The sequence below is a fragment of the Populus nigra genome, chromosome 6 (assembly GCF_951802175.1).
Source record: "Populus nigra chromosome 6, ddPopNigr1.1, whole genome shotgun sequence".
Taxonomy (NCBI): Eukaryota; Viridiplantae; Streptophyta; class Magnoliopsida; order Malpighiales; family Salicaceae; genus Populus; species Populus nigra.
In genome coordinates this window covers 3696836-3714012 of record NC_084857.1, presented here as the reverse complement: position 1 = coordinate 3714012, position 17177 = coordinate 3696836, and the positions used below count along the sequence as shown (strand labels likewise).

The window sequence follows — 17177 nt, the reverse complement described above, 5'->3', positions numbered from 1 at the left end:
TCAGTTATTCTGGCTGGATTTAGTATCTGGAAATGCAATGCAACTCTGTAGCAACATGGAGAATGGGCACCGGATCACTTGATTTGCAAAATGTAAAATTGCAAGGCTTGCAATCCCTGTATTAATAGATTTGATCCACAAGAACTTAATTTCCATGTAAGTAGATTGAACTTTATCCCAAGTTAAGAGAAAAACATTACAAAGGAATCGGTCTGCGGAACAGAATTATTATGCACTTGAAACAACAATCATCAGGTTTATTTCTTTAGTTAGTTGGAAGAAAGTAAATTTCTAGATTTTAATGAGTAGGATTAGCCACAACTGGGCTTCTTACTTGATGACCCCCATCATCCCAAACCAAAGATCCAGACAGTACAGTTTTACCCAACGTGGCTTCAACCGTGACAACAAAGGAAAGTTGTTGCCCAAGAGACTGGAAGGAAAGGACATCTGGTTCAATTTGGATATTAAGTCCACTTGGAGCGTTCGTGATTGACTTGTAAGTAGATGATGCTGATCCAACATTTGTGACAGTTCTATGGAAGATTCGAGTAATAGTTTTCCCGGATTTCGCAGACAGAGCGAAAGATGGGTAGTTTAGATCCCACACTGTTCCATTTGTTTCTGCAGAACATGTACATGTGCTATTATCTCCGGTAATTAGTAGAAGTTGTGTAGCATTATATCCTTGTCCACACAAGAATCTAACATAATCAATCTCTCCAGCATCATATACTAGACCAGGATCAATAGCCTTTGCAGGATTTATATGGCCTGATCCATAAGCGAACTCCGCGTCATTGTTAATGCTAGAACTCATGGAAGAAGCTGCAAAGAATATTAGAAACTGAGACTCGGTTGCGTGTTTTGATGAAGTTCCTTAAATTAAACGTTAGTTCAATGTTTTATATGGTCGTATTTATAAACCTTGAAATCACTGAGATCATGCGCTCAAATTAATATGTTGTTGTAACTTGTAATCAAACCATTACCAGTTGTCATTAGGGCAGACTTAATGGCAGCAGGAGACCATGTTGGGTTAAATGCCTTGACATAAGCAGCTGCGCCGGATGCATGTGGACAAGACATAGATGTTCCGGAAATTATGTTGTATTTAGCCACTCTTGGATCCCCTGGGCTTCCTGTTACAGTGGTTGCTTCAGACCATGCTGCCAAAATGTCCACTCCTGGGGCAGTCAGGTCGGGCTGCGCAGGGTAAAGAAGTTACAAACAGTGGAAGAGGTTCGCAGCTGAAGAAAGAAAATGAGGAAATCCTTCCAATTTACCTTGAGAAGGTCACTTGTTATCGGATTAGGCCCTCGTGAAGAAAACGAAACCACAAATGGGGCAGTTTCATCCTTTATTCCAACGCTCTTCATTATAGTTGCGGTTGGTTCACTGGAAGGATATCACAACGAATCGAGAAAGTAACTGAACAAACGTTATTTAAACTTCGTCTGCAATTTCACAAATATAAAGTGGCAAAAATAAAAATAAAAATACCAGTACCTAGTTGAGTTTAAGTATTTCAAAAGATCAGCTCCTTCACTTGAGCTCAAATACGAAACTGGTAAAGGAAAACTGAAGGCCACATCAGAATAATCATCACCATTCATTATTGATCCAACTGCATGACTGGCTCTTGCCTCCTCCCCTCCACTGATCCGATCACAAAGAACGACTTTCCCTTCCACCACAGTGCTGTTCAACGAGTCCTGGAAGCAATACCTGCATTTTCAGGATAAACTTTGTAGATTCACAACACTGGATCATTCCATGTATTTGAATCGTAGATGTTAACATTTCTCAACTGAAGTATGTTGATCCAATTTCATTCTTTTCTTACCTGGATTCTGACCCGTTGTATCCTGCTGTCTTGTTTGGAGCATCTCCACCGTAAATGAATGGGGGCACAATATTTCCAGGCTCAAAAGTATTTATGGAGATTCCCTGACATGAAGAAGGGAAATGCAACAGTTATGGTCTAATCACCAGTTCAAAGCATGCCATATTGATCAATCAGTCCTATTCCTATATAAAAATTTCGAGGGTGGAAGGAGGCACCGTTAAAGTTTAAATATTCCTTTGTTTTTTGAGAGCTGAAACATTCATGCTCACCTCATAAATGGCTCCATTGCCTAACATCACCGAGGTCACAAACTTTCGATCTATGGTGCTAGCAGCCACAGACAGAGACCAAGGTGAACAATTTGAAATTGATTCAGGACCAGGACCTGAGTTACCAGCAGAGTTTGATGTGAGTATTCCATTTTTCATTGAATGGAAAGCTCCAATAGCAATTGAATCCTCAAAATAGTCCATGGGCCACCCTCCAACTGAGAGGGAGATTATATCAACTCCATCTGCAATAGCATCGTCAAAAGCTGCAAGAATGTCGGCATCTGAGCAGCCATCAGACCAACATATCTTGTACACAGCAATACGGGCAGAGGGAACCCCTCCTCGTGCTGTTCCTGTAGCAAGGCCTAGTAGGCTTGCATCACTAACCAATCTTCCTGCTGCTGTTGAAGCAGTGTGAGTCCCATGGCCTTCTGAATCTCTTGGGGAGGCAAAGTCTGCTGGATCTACTTTTCCTTCGCTATGGTAGTATCGAGCTCCAATTATCTTACTGCAAGCAATATTTGCGGACATGTTACAAGGTTAGGAAAATCCAGATTAGCCTAGTTGAATCCTGCTTAAGCCTGTAAAATGTGTTTACTTGTGTTTCATTGTGCAAGTTATATAGAGCTTTAGAGTTTTACTTGTTGCAAGTGAAATTGAAGGATGCCTGGCAAGTGCCCTTCCATTTGCTTGGAGGCGGACCATATCCTTCGTCATTAAAACTTTCAGACTCGGGCCAAATCCCTGTGTCAAGCATTGCCACAATGATGTCGCTTTCAGAAGTTGCTCTTGTAACATTCTGGGGGAAGCCCATGAAGTCCCATGATCTTGTTGTGTGAAGTTTTTTCTTCTGACTAGGAAACACAGACACTACACCGTCCAAGCCTGAAATTTGATTTAAAAAAAAAAAGGGAAGGGAAGGGAAGGAAACTTATTATGAAAACTTTACATAAGCTAACATAGGATTGTGTCTCAAGTAATATTTTATGATAATAATGCCTTCTCACCAGCCATTTTCTCTTTCTCCTCTTTGGTCAATTTAGCAACAAAACCATTGAAGCTCCTATGGTAGCTATGGAGCAAAGAATCTGATGCACCACTGTATCAAAATACAATCCATTCAAATGGTCAGGGTGTTACTCTATAATAGAGTTTGTTTTTCAAATAAAAAAAAACGTGCTCATTTGTTGAAAACAAAGATGAATTTTTCTAAAACACAAAATAAGAAATACATTAAGATTATAATTATTTTTTTATAAGAAAATCAAATCCATAATTTATAATAATAATATTAATATTTTATATTCATGATAATCTATTTGTATAATATTAGTTTTATTTTACTCAAATTAATAATTATCATGAAAAAGTTATATTGTTAACTCCAAAAAAAATCTTTACATTAGATTTTTGATAAAAATTAAATTTATGCAAATAACAAAATATGAAAATATAAAAAATAATTTTAATCTCTTAATTATATTATTAAAAATTTTTTGTTTATAAAAGAGTATTGTTTATGTTTTTTTTTTAATTTGAAAAAATTATAAAGGAAAATTGCAAAGAACCTTTAAGGTGTGTTTTTCAAACTAAGTAAAATTCGAAAAAAATAAAAAAAAACTAGTTTTTTTTATAGAGAAATGTTATATTTGAACAAAAAAATTCGAAATTTCCTTATTTTACTTAGTTTTTTAAAAACTGAAATATTACTCTGTTTTCGAATATGATCTTGGTACCTCACAAGACTTCATATCATGCTTGTCAAAAATAAAAAAGTTGCGTAAGTAAATAAAGAAAAAAAATTAATGAACTCCTTGGCTTTCCACATTCGCTCAATCACAAAAGAGATACTAATGCAAGTTCAAGTGTGTTTTCTTCCACTATGAAAATGTTACCTGCCCACGACGTTTTGTAGCATGCTGATGTGAAGAGCTGATACAGAAATATCACTCTTTGGGCGGTCTCCCATGTACACAACATAAACCTGCTTTCAGTAAAATGGCCTTTAATTAGTAATGAAATTATATGAAAAAAAAAAAGTTGTGGCAAAAATAAAATAACAGAAAGGATGGTGAGATAAAACACAGTGCCTTCTTGTCTTCATCGGACGAGCAATGGCAGCGAATAAACAGACTGCAGGTGAGGCTGATGAGGAGGAAACATGAAAATGAGAAATTGTTCGCCATCAGAGAAGACCCCTAAAAGCGAGAAGTTCTAGCTTGCTAGCTTGATGATGCCATGCAAAGGGGAAGAGCGCTTTATAGTAAATAGAAGAAATAAGAAGTCGTTGAATCCTGTTCTCCACCGGCTTCTTATCTTAAGCCAAATTCGGAAATCGCTATTACAATCTTGGAGTGTTTTGCCACCAGCCGGATTTAATTATACATCTTAAGATAACAACCTGGTATAGTGTTTAGTGTTTAACCGGTGTGCTTTAGACGTGGGTTTGACTATAAGATCGTGTCTCATGAAAATATAATAATTAAATAAAAAAATTAATATTAAGGAATGAAATTGAAAAGGAAAAAACAAAGAAAAAAAACAAAGCAAAGTAGTATTCCAATGAATAGTATTTTGCGATGAGGGGTACAGTAAAACCCTCTCATAAGATCACGATAATCTAATGAAAAGTAAGCAAAATAAACCATAAAGTTTAATTCTCAATCAAATCGATATTAAAAGATGAAATTAAAAGAAAAAATCTAATTAAAAAAAATATGAATCTTAACTCGTCAAATCTGGTATCCGTATTATGATAGTATGAAAACTAAATAAAAAAAATTAATATTAATAAACTAAATTAAATAATAATCTTTTCTTGGTTTCATGAGAGTATTCTTCCGGTGGGTGTTCGTTAGGGTCATAGGATGTTCAATTTTGAACGTGGCAAATATTCTGGTTAGGTTTCCTGATTGTCAAAGGAACCAAGGGCCCTCTTCTTCTTCTTCTTCTTCTTCTTCTTCTTCTTCTTCTTCTTCTTGTGTTTTGACATCTGATTTGTTTTTTCAGCTAGGGAAATATAACGGTAAAGATTTTAGAGTTATACCGTGCGATCTCAAGTTAATGGTGATGTTAGCAGTTTCATTTTCAAAATTTAAATTTTATCAATACTTGGGGGTTTGTTTGGGATTGGAAATAGATTGTATTTTTAAAAAAATTTAAGAATTTTTATTTAATTTTAAATTATTTTTTTATGTTTTTTATTGTTTTAATTTTAATTTGCTAATATCTAAAATAAAATTTAAAAGACTAAAAATAATATTATTTTAATATATTTTTAAATAAATTTTTTTAAAAAAGTAATTTTTATCGTGCTATAAAAAAGTACTTGATATTATACTTTGAGGATTACGATCACATGCACCAATAAAATAAATGTTTTTTTATTTAGATATTCAAATAAAAACTGAAGTGTTTGATAGATTTGTTTTTGTAATTTTGTTATGGCAATATTCTTTTTCCATGGAAATATAGACAACAAAAAGATTATGAAATTGAATAGTTTCCTTTTCTTTCGTCCGATATTTCAAGTTGAAATTTTCATTAAAAATTAAAAAAAAAATTATTATATTTTTAAATAAAAAATAATTTAAATCATCACACGCTCCCTGAACCTACCTCAGTGCTCTCTTCGAGCAACGAGAGCGCATAACCACTAACAACTCCAACAGTAGTTGAAAAGTCAGCGCAAGGGAACTAAGAAAGAAACCAGTAAACGGTAGCAGTGGTTTCCTTGGAGTAACAAGGAAAAAAAAAAAAAAAATTTAAGGAGTCTGAGATGGTCAAATAAGATTAGGGCACCTAAACTTCCGTGAAAAAAGGAGTATAGGGCACCGAACCATGTCCTTTGCTTTCTGCCAGTACAAGACAAAGAAGCCCAACATGGCCCACATAAAAAGGCCTTCAGTCCACTAGCATCCAACCCATAAAGAATCTACGGGTGAATGTGGTATTTATTATTCAGAAAAAAACAATGACTTGGGTGAACGACATCAATCAATTTATAACAGATCAGTCACCAAGTTACCTTGACTTGAAAATACAACGATGAATTTGGTATTATTAAAAAAATCAAATAATGAAATTTTCCACCCCCATCGTAGTAGTAGAAAAGTCAACAAAGAATAATCTGTATGTGGTTAAGTGAGCTCCTCAGCATCTCTTCCATGACAGCTCTCCTCCGCAAGACTGCAAACTTCTCCCATCGTCAATGGAATTCCTTGGAAGCTCTATCTCTTACACCAGCATCAGTAATCGTAACGCCATTCATGTCATCGTCCAGCAATATTCTCAGCTTATCATCTCTGGAGCCATTGGCATGACCGTTCATCTTCACCATCATTTACTGATAAAAATCAGATCACTCCAAAATACACTCACGTAATATCCTCGATAATTATTCTTCCACAAGGATAGATCAGTGAAAACGATAGATTGAATAATCTACCATTCGAAAACAAATTAGATTGCTGCAGGCAGTGACACATGCATGCCTTGTTGGGCCATTGAAAATCAAGGACCATGGTCCATGGATTTATCTACACTGTTTGCAACTGGAGATGCTTATCAAGGATCTATGTATCCTGGCCCAAGGAAATCCAAATAGCCATGAGACCCATGGGCTAATTTTAACTGGAACTATGGCAAAATTGCAGTGCAAAATTAAGCCCGGCCTCCCAAAATTCAAGACAAAAACTTTGAGCTTATAGGTACAGAACTGTTAGAGAATAATATAAATCATATCCTGGAACCTCACTCAATAGTTTAAGCTATTGGGTTGAGATGGTTCTTTGATTGGTATTAGAGCCTTGATGACCAAGTGGTCTCGAGTTCGAATCTCACCATCCTCATTTATTTGATAAAAAATTAAGCACAAGGTAATATGGGTCTGTACAAGTTTCAAGTCCAAAAGACTTTCACTTGAGGGGGTGTGTTAGAGAATAATATAAATCATATCCTGAGACCTCACCTAATAGCTTAAGCTTTTGGGTTGAGATGGTTCTTTGACAAAAGCGAGGCCGAAACAAGCAAGACCTAAAAGCTTACACAAGAATGAGGATAGCCTGGTGCAAAGGTAATGGTTGGTGAGGTTCCTAGCATCACAAGGCTATCCCTTGCTTTGCTAAGAAATCAACGGCAGTAGCAAGCTGTCCTGTATATTTGTTGTGTTCATTGCTATACCCCATCACAAAAAAGGACTTTAAAACTCATCAGCCAGTGCTTGATGAGTCCTCGGCTCCTAACACAAGGCAATATTTAAGGCTACAGTTAAAAAAAGGAGATCTGCTAAACTATTAATTTGATAAAGTTATGCTTAGGAGATGGCCAAGGATAGCCCAAGCTACCCTATTAATTTGTCCAGTAACTCAGCAAGGAGAACATTTTCAGACTAATACGACACACAATCCTTGATTTCTTTATCCTTCTTCCATCAATACAAAACTCAAGATTAAGATTTTGAAATCAAGGTGTATTTGAAAGTATTTCTCTACTTTTGTCTATCACGTTGCATATCTCGGCCAAAATGAATTCTTTAATTTAAGATTTATTAACACATTCAATTTTGATACTAATAAGAATATAAAAATTACCAGGAATATTCCGGAATAAATTATTCCTAGAAATTCTTATACATTATTTATGGTGAATTCTATGACCTCCATTTCAAAACCACGTAGGCTTCTTCTTTGATAAATCTTCCTCTAGGAGGATATAAAACTCTTTTGGAATAAATATCTGCACAAAGTCCTCTGGGGTGTTGACGGAGGACCCTCCAAAGATAAAGTCAGTACTAGAAATATTTGTGTAAAAATGACAATAATAAAGATATTAAAGAGCTTTTATGAAGGTAGAGAAAATGTTAGGGAAAAAGATCTAGAGGTGAGGGGAAAAGGCTGAGAATGTGTTTATGTCTTTGGATATGTCTCTCTCTTTTTTTGTATATTCCCATTTTTTTTATATTACATGATTCGAACTATCTCATGCAATGTAGGAGAGGTAGAAAAGAAATCTTGTATGATTAAGATAATATTATTTTATTACTCGTACCATCACATTTAATCAATGTAAGCATAGACTGCTTATTCATATTTAATGGGATTATGATGGGCATTAGTATAAAGTATGGAAAGCTTAGTGTAGAGTGACCCTTCAACCATACACTCAATCTGTGGGATGTTGGGTGCAACTCACACCTTATTTATATTCTTTCTCTATCTCTAATAATATCAATCTCTCCCGTGAATGTAGGCGATTTGCCGAACCACGTTAAATATTGTGTGCTAGTGTGCTTAGCTTCCTTCGAGCAATAATCATGAACACCACCGTTCCGCAAAGGGGGAGCAGAATCTCCAACAAATTGGTATCAGAGCTTATGGTTTAAAGTGGTGTTTGATTTTTGCTCAAAAATAAAAGTTGTCAAAATGGTGTTTTGACCATACCACTGTGTATAGGAGAAAGAGATGAAGCCACTGGTGAAAACGGCGTAAAATTCTGACGCGGGACATACCCGCACGCGCCAACATGCACCAGAAAGGAGGCTGCCCACGTGCACTAATGCGCCACACACGAGCCACGCGTCTTCTTCGCCCGAATGGCAGACCCGACCCGAATACCAGATGACCCGACCCACAATACTGACCTAGATAAGGATGACGTTAGCATGGCGTAATTGTGACATCAACATGCACAGTAGGCATACCAGGGATGATGTCAGCATGATAGCAGCATGCACAGTTGGCATGCCGAGCTAAGTTGAGCTGAGCCAAGATGAGCGGAGCCGAGCCGCGAGCCGAGGGATAGGATCCAGTGTAGCGGATCCTACGTGCAACCAGATCTGAGATTGAATATGGGCTGCTCATCAGGCCAGAATTGTTTTGATCAAATCTTAGCCATCTGAAATGCGATTTGGATGATTTCAGACTTGTTTCCAGCTAATTTGATCGTTCCGGATGCAATGGTAAGATCCGATCGTTGAGATTGTGATAAAAAATGGTGGTGGTGAATTAACAAAAGGAGATTGCCCGATCAGAAGGCATCTGAAGGTCATTATGGTGGTCGATGGTGATGATGAAGAAGAAGGTGCACATGTTTACCCAATTACATGTGTTGAACTGCTAAATAGGGAGATTTTTTATTTGCCGAATGAAGGCACAATTTGGACACTCTAGACACCCGATCACGTGGACGATTTTGGGTGGAGAGTGGAAATTGACGAAGACCAATCTTGACGAATCTAAGCACTAGTGGTCTCACCAAATGTTGAGAAATCAGGTATAAAACCAGGATACCCCAGATCACTTGTAAAGAAAAGCCGCAACAAAGCTAGCAAATGGTTGTATATATGGAAAGACAATACGATGGATAAATATGGCGTAAGAAGTTCTGTCTAGGAGATTGGGTTTTAAGCGGGACCAGTGTGACCCCTCCAATCTTTCCTGGGAACTTGCTTAGTTGAAGGATTATCCATACGGTACTATTTTCATATATATAGCAGTTTGAAATGAAACGGTTGAAGACTAGCAGGATGACGGCACAAGGGAACAGTTGGGATCCGTATGTTCAAAGATATGATGGAATGGTGATTTCTCCAAAGAAGTTAGATTCGGTGACTGTGATTTCTCAAGGGAGAATTGATGAAGACCCTGATAATGGAAGAGAAATACAGCAAGGAGATAAAGATTGACACCCTATTTTGACTTGGATAGGTGTTGTGACAGGATGAGCTGCTGTCAAATATAAGCAAGGAATAGGGAGAAATTTAGAGAACAAAAATTGCACGATTGCACATGGAGATTGTGCAGGAGTACCCGTGATTCAACGAGGTACTATAATGAGACAACAAGTGCAAGGAGAAGAAGTTTTCCCAGATGAAGCTCAGAGTAGAGACTGTGTAGAAGTTGTACCACATGAAGTCTCTTGTGCTCATGATAAAGACAACAGGAGAAGATCTTTCTAATGATGCAAAGATGGAAAGAGAGCTGTTACAGAGGCACCTAATTGAGGGGGTGCAACCGCCTATGATGAAAGGCGAAGACACCTAAGAGAGTTGGTGTAGGTGGAGTTGTCAAGCAAAAAGGCACAGAAGCTCCAAATATTGAAATTAAGGTGGAGGATTGTGAGGAGTATACCACAACTTTCTCTTTCTATGTAATCAGTGGCAGTGATCTCTCCCATAGTCCACATGGTGGTAGAGAATTATTTAGAGCCACTTTGAAGCATCTTAACCGAAGAAGGATGCGACTGCCTATGAAAGGCGAAGACACCTTAGAGAAGGTGCGGGGGTCGTGATATGAGCCCAAGTTCAGATTGTCGCATGACGACAAGCGGAGACACCTTAGAGAAGGTGTGAGGGCCATTAAAGGAGCCTAGTTCAGAATGCCCCAAAGCCAATGTGATGGCTAGATATGAGTGGACAGATGTGTGGATAGCCAATGAAGTGGCTATGATGAGTATGAATACAAATGCAGGATTGACTTTCATGCCCCTAGGCTAAAGATCAATGAGCTAGATAACATTTGCCTTGGACAATAAGTGGATGACTTGTGGAGCATTAAGACGCGACTGCTAAGAATGAGCAGAGGACATGCGCAGGTTCCGGGAACAAGTTGACTCTTGTCAAGGTGGTAAGCTCGGTAATGGCATTGTAATATTCAGAGTATGAAGACAGATATGGATCAACCTTTAATGGGCTGTCCCTATAGTTAAAGGTAGAGAGCTACCTAACTAAGAGCGAGAGACTCACGGAGAAGTAAGGCGTGGTTCCTAGAGTGGAACAGAGGGCAGACGCAACTCCAGGATGAGTAGACTCTTGGAAGAGTGGTGAGCTCGTGATTACATTGAAATACTCAGATAATGACTGTCGCACTCGGAAATAGATATTTCCATTTGAGGGGGTGTTGTAAGCCTTGATGTAAGGCTTGATAAATCATTCTGGAATAAGCATGAATGATAATCTCGAAGGGAAATGTTGTCCCAGAGACAAGCGTTAACACTCTTCAGATGTGATGTGACAGACCATCTGGTTGTAGTGATCCTTTTGTGTGAGAAAAGGTGTGCTTTAGTGACTCTGGTGATTGAAAGGTTTAGCGAGTACCTGTAAACTTGGCCAAAGATGTTCTCAGAATGGTAAGCTTGGAAGAACTGCAGGAAAGCGTGTATTGAAGAAGCAAGAGGACAATTGCCCACATAAATGGCAAAGGGGGTGATTGTTGGAATATTGCCAATTATGTAGCTACCATTGTCAAAGAAGATGGCTACCATGTGAGAGTCAAAGAGGGCTGCTGGTGCAGCATTTGCAGCCTCTTGACATTGTCAAAGAATGAGGCTATAATGGTGGGTTGTTGGTGGCAGCCAACAACCATTGTCTAATGTCAAAGTTTGGTAAGTTTGGCAACTACCATTATTGACAAAGGAGCAAGAGGAGCTGTCATTGAAGCCTATAAATAGACACCAAGAGTGCAGCACAAAATGAGAGAGTGTGAGAAAGAGCAAGAACAAAAGAGAGAAGAAGAGAAAGAAAGAGAAGGGTTGTAACCAGCAGCCCTGCTGCTGTATGCAGTTGCTGCCCTATGTAGCAATGAGAGATGGGAGTTGAGTGGATGTGATCATCCTCCGTGTGTTGTATTCTTTCTCTATCTCTAATAATATCAATCTCTCCCGTGGATGTAGGTGATTTGCCGAACCATGTTAAATATTGTGTGCTAGTGTGCTTAGCCTTCTTTGAGCAATAATCATGAACACCACCATTCCGCAAAGGAGGAGCAAAATCCCCAACAAAAAATAGAATCATAAGGTTCCCTAACCATCTATGAAAAAAAAACACCCCAAAAATTATTTCTAGAAATATGACAGGAGGTAAAATAATCCTGGTGTTGATTTGGTTTGATTGCTAGTACTGGGTGGCTGAGGACTTGAGGACTTGATGTTTTGATTTTGTTGATTTTGCTTATTGTTGATTTTGTTCGGCTTTACTCTGTAACTATTCTCTATGCATCTATTAGAAAAAGATTAACTAATTTGAATGTTTGCTTTTATAGGCGAGGATGAAGCTTGTGGGGGATGAAAAAAATAATTTACTTTTAAATATCAGTATCATGAGCTTTAATTTGAATGTTAGCTCAAGTTGTTTGAGATTTAAAAAGTTTGAACTTTTGATCATTGTGTTATTACTAATATAGTTGAAATTTTGATTATTGAAAGGTGGACAAATAAATAGCTTGCTAAATATATAAATTTTAGACATGAAAAGGTTAAAGTGGAGTTCAAGTTTCCCATTTCTCCTGGATATGGACTCATAGTATCCTTCTTTGGTATTTGGGATGTCTCCAGCATAGACTATCGGTACTTTAGATTTTGATGTAGCTTTTTTGAACGGAACAGTTTCATGCACCTTGCTCACCTCATAAAATGCTCTGTTTTTAGTCACAGATTTCCTATCTATTGTGCTAGCAGCCACAAAGAGAAACCAAGGCAAGACATTAGTGATTGCTGCAGGATCAGGACCCGAATTACTAGCATAAATCGATGTAAGTACACCATTCTTCATCGCGTGGAAAACTCCAATTACTATCGAATCATTAAAATACTCTCTAGGATCAAATCCTTCAACAGAGAGAGAAATTATATCAACTCCATCGGCAATAGCATCATCAAATGCTGCAAGAATGTCAGCATCATAACAGCCATCGAACCAACAAATCTTGTTCACAGCAATGCGAGCAGAAGGAGCCCCTCCTCGAGCTGTTCCCGAGGAAAGGCCTACCATGTTTGCCCCAGTAACTAAGTTCTCTGCTGCAGTTGATGCAGTGTGAGTCCCATGCCCTTCTGTATCTCTTGGCGATACAATATCATTTTTACCAAAGACTCCATCGGCACGGTAGTATCGAGCTCCGATTATTTTACTGTACATACATTGCAGATCCTAATGGTTAGCAATGTATCACAATATAATATCTATGCGTATGTGTTAGTTAATTTAAAGGGTTTACTTGTTGCAAGTGAAATTTTGGCAACTGCCCTTCCATTCTTTGGAGGGGGGCCAAATCCTTCATCACTAAAACTTTCAGATTCTGGCCAAATTCCCGTGTCAAGCATTCCAACAACGATGTTACTTTCAGTATTAACTCTTCTAACTTGCTGGGAGAAGCCCATGAAGTCCCACGACCTTGTTGTATGAGGTTGTTTCCTTTCATTGGGGAAGACAGACACCACTTCTTCCATGGCTGAATAGGGTCCCAGTGTTACAGCCTTATCATGAAATCTGTTTCCATTTTTAAATATAAATCTTCTAAGAAATTGTAGTCTTCTTACCAGATATCTTAAGCATCTCTTCATTGGTCAACTTTGCAGCAAACACATTGAAGCTTCTTTGGTAGCTGTAGAGTATTGACTCTGATGAGCTGATCAATGCAATACAGTAAACAAGTTAAAATCAAAATCAAAATAAACTACTCTTTCTTGCACATATAGACATGTTTGGTTATAGATCTTGTCTGTCCAAACATTAAATGACTTATATTTGGATATGTTAATTGTAACATTGCAAGTATATCTTCTCTATGTGTAAATGCTACTTTTGAACTAGATAGATAAACTTTGATTTGAAGTATTGAGAGCAATCAACTGGCAAAAACCTGAAAACAACCTTTCCATGACTTTTGAGGCCTGTTTAATCTCTTCATTTGGTTTCTATTTCTAATGCTAAAATTGATCTGTAATTTGTATTCTGAAAAAAGATAAAAATATTGTTGTCTCCTAGAGCAATATACAAGATATGCCTAAAAACCGCCAATGTCACACCATTTATTTATTTCCTCCTAGAATACAATGAGCTATTGATCAGTGGTAAACAATGTCAATAACCTGACAACAACTTCTTCTAGCATGCTGGTGTGGAGAGCTGATGCAGAGAAATCACCCTTTGGACGGTCACCCAAGTATACGATATAAACCTGCTGCCACAAAATGATTAGTATTCAACAGTAATGTTTTTTCTTTTTGAACAGTGTTTACCAGTAATCTTAGAGCTCTATTAATTTTCTAATAGTATACAAACTTATAAATAAAATGTGGAGGCTCTAATGAACTCTAACGTTCTGCTATTGCCAAAGTCGTTACAAGTGGAAGCAATATTTAAGAAGGAATGGACTTCAAGTCGAAAAATCAAACCCGATTTTAATATTAAAAATTTGTTCAGAAAAAGGAAAAAATGACAGGAAAAAAAACATGAAGATAAAAGCTCAACTTGCAGATGCACAGGAAGTGTTTGCATGTCTATCATCACTCGATGTGCAATGGCAACTGATAAGCAGGCTACATGCCAGAGCAATCAGGATAAGCCTTTGTAAAGGTATTTGACTTGCCATTGTGGGTTGTATCGCTAAACTTTTCATGCAGAAATGGGCTACACGTTGGGTTTATATAAATGGATAATAAAGTTGTTGAGCTCGCCAAAATAGTTCAAGGACGGCTTTAAACATCGTTATTGTCAAAATTTAGGTTTTTTTTTCCTTAACAAATCTAAAAGAAGAGAATATGTTCCTTACAAACGTTCCCTAATTAACAATGTTCTCCTTGATAATTCCTTGCCGAAGGCATCAAAAGGGCATGTTAATTGCACGTCATTTTTCAAAGCTGGGAAAGGCAAGGCGGGGGTGGGGCGTTATAGACTCTTAAAAATGTGACCAAAATACAAGGGTCATGAATTCCTAGGGTTTCGGCATGATCGATTCTCTTTCCAAACGTTTAAGAACATATATATTGACTGAAGTAAAAACAGAAAACCCCCCTTGACATTGTTATTCACAAATTCTTTTAACCACCTAATTGGTTGTTAGTGCATGCAAACTGAATACCACAAGGGGAAGTGTTGAAGACTTGTAGTGGCAATGAAGATGATAGCAAGTCCTATATCAACTCGAAGAGTCATAATTAGGATGATATTTTTTGTCAACTCCTGTTAATTATGTAACATAGCATTTCATTGTATCTTATCTTATCACTAAATTTATCATGTGTTATAGCCTAAAAAACCATCAAGATCTGCAAGAGAATAGTCTGAAAGTGTTCCCCTTTTTTGGTACATTCTTGTAATCTCCCATGTCTTAGCTTTATTACACGAGCGTACATAATTAGGTGTCTTGTTCATGTAAGAGCAATGATTGTGAGTATCGCTCGATACTGTTGAGTTAGTTTTGGTGACTAGGGCTAGCGATGTGGTTCGTCACATGAGTTTGATTTACAAGCCACCAACCACAACATATTATACCAGTGTCATCTAGGATTTTGGCCACATGATATCCTGAAAAAATTATTGATTAATTACAAAGGTTCTCAAGCTTCTTCTGGCGATTCTAAATTAAATAGTCATCCACATATTATTTTGACATGAAATGTATGAAATTTCTAATTCAATCATTAAATCAAGTTAAAATTTTATAAACACATTTTATTGGTCCAATTTTTTTGGTGGTCAGCTAACTATAACAACATGAGATCATTTTCTTGTCCAAATTAGGTTTAGAAGATGATGTTTCAGATTTTTATTTTTATTTTCCTACTTCTTTTTAGTTTTATTTCTTAGCTACGTTTTAGAATTTAATTTAGTTTAGATTCCATTATCTAAGTCTTCAGTTATTTTTCAAACAATTTAGTTGTTATTTTTCAGAAGAGATTAAACAAATTGATTATTCTTTCTTATAGCTACACGCTACTTCATTACTTGAATTTCAAGAGCACTGAACTTTGCTGGGAATTCACAACGGACTTTTTAATTTTGGTCACTTAGCTCAACCCTTTCCTGGCTTGGTTGCTTGAAACGAAAAAGGATAATTCTAAAAAGATCAGGTTACCGAAACGATCTGTTAAATTAAACTAGGAACCGTTTGTTGATAAGAGATCAGATTTTTAAGGTGGAAACTAATTAATAAAAGTAACAAGTCTTCAGTTATTGTGGCTGGATTCAGTATCTGGAAATGCAATGCAACTCTGTAGCAACATGGAGAATGGGCACCGGGATCACTTGATTTGTAAAATGTAAAATTGCAAGGCATGCTATCCCTGTATTTTTAGATTAGATCCACAAAACTTAATTTCAATGTAAGTAGATTGAACTTTATTGATCTCAAGGTAAGAGAAAAACATTACAAATGAGAGAGAGAGAGAGAGAGAGAGAGAGAGGCATACAGAAAGGTTTATGCGGATTTTGTAGAAAACAGCATCCCACAGATCAAGGGGCAAGATACTCCGGCCGTAAAGAGTAGCTAAGTGAAGATCAACCCCAGCTCCTTCATCTTCTGCAATCAAAGAAGTTGCTGATATAAAGACATACCTCGATCCAGATGGAGATCTTTAAGTGGAGATCCAGATGGAGATCTTTAAGTGGTACTAGTGTCGACATCTTTAAGAAAGTGATAAGGGAGTGGAGATCTCATCACAGACAGAGATCCAGGTTCAATATGCATTACCGGATCCTGCAGAAGATGATCCTCTATTGATTCCCCTTCTCTCAAGCCTTAAATAACCAAGGGACGTCTGCGAAATCAGCCTTCAACCTTCAACAGCCCTACAGATCTACCTTCAACCTTCAACCTTCACCCCCAGATCTACCTCATCAACATCGATTGAGAGATCTGTGTGCAGAGTAAAAGTTGATTTAGTATAAACGATCTAATTCTCCTAAAATGACACCTTCTGCATCCTCTGCACCTTCCACCAAAAACCAACCCCTCATCATCGCACCATCAATCTTACACCTCCACAATCAGACCCTAACTCCACCACTCGAAATAACACCTCCTTTCCTAAATCCAACAGATTATCCTGTCGCTTTTCCTTCAAACCAGACAGCCTCCCCTATCCTTCCATCTAAACCCCCCACAAAAACTTTTACCCTGACATCTTTTGTCAATTCCCCTGCTGGTACAGACCAACTTAAGCTGTTCTTTGAGAGATTCCCCTCGTGGGTGGAATATTAAGACCTGAAAGACTTTCGGGAAGTTTGGCCGGGTTGTCAAACTGTTTTTGTCCAAACGAAAAATAGTTCTTGGCCGACGTTT

General features: G+C 37.5%; 2 protein-coding genes across 2 annotated transcripts; both read right to left on the bottom strand.

The window, feature by feature from the left end:
* Positions 1-149: 149 nt before the first annotated feature.
* LOC133697032 (cucumisin-like) lies at positions 150-4562 on the bottom strand. The gene is made up of 10 exons (XM_062119348.1): positions 4212-4562; positions 4017-4105; positions 3129-3220; positions 2763-3006; positions 2119-2629; positions 1847-1950; positions 1510-1728; positions 1287-1398; positions 993-1206; positions 150-828 (listed from the first exon to the last, which is right to left on the bottom strand). Exons 1-10 carry the CDS (start codon positions 4305-4307, stop codon positions 299-301), a joined length of 2211 nt encoding a protein of 736 aa, XP_061975332.1. The 5' UTR covers positions 4308-4562; the 3' UTR covers positions 150-298.
* A 1766-nt stretch (positions 4563-6328) lies between these two features.
* On the bottom strand, positions 6329-16852 carry LOC133696563 (cucumisin-like). Its single transcript, XM_062118780.1, has 8 exons — positions 16810-16852; positions 16508-16633; positions 16306-16415; positions 13984-14072; positions 13432-13520; positions 13110-13343; positions 12521-13008; positions 6329-6451 (listed from the first exon to the last, which is right to left on the bottom strand). Exons 1-8 carry the CDS (start codon positions 16850-16852, stop codon positions 6329-6331), a joined length of 1302 nt encoding a protein of 433 aa, XP_061974764.1.
* Between the last annotated feature and the right edge of the window lie 325 nt (positions 16853-17177).

Bases quoted from the DNA above. Each gene is read 5' to 3' on its own strand.
- LOC133697032 (XM_062119348.1), bottom strand. From the start codon at position 4,307: ATGGCGAACAATTTCTCATTTTCATGTTTCCTCCTCATCAGCCTCACC. The intron at 3,007-3,128 runs GTGAGAAGGCAT...ATCAAATTTCAG, and splicing joins GGAGAAAGAGAAAATGGCTG to GCTTGGACGGTGTAGTGTCT. The intron at 1,207-1,286 runs GTAAATTGGAAG...TACCCTGCGCAG, and splicing joins TAACAAGTGACCTTCTCAAG to CCCGACCTGACTGCCCCAGG.
- LOC133696563 (XM_062118780.1), bottom strand. From the start codon at position 16,852: ATGAGGGGTTGGTTTTTGGTGGAAGGTGCAGAGGATGCAGAAG. The intron at 14,073-16,305 runs GTATGCCTCTCT...TTGTGGCAGCAG, and splicing joins AAATCCGCATAAACCTTTCT to GTTTATATCGTATACTTGGG. The intron at 6,452-12,520 runs GTGAGCAAGGTG...ATGATGGTGAAG, and splicing joins AAAACAGAGCATTTTATGAG to ATGAACGGTCATGCCAATGG.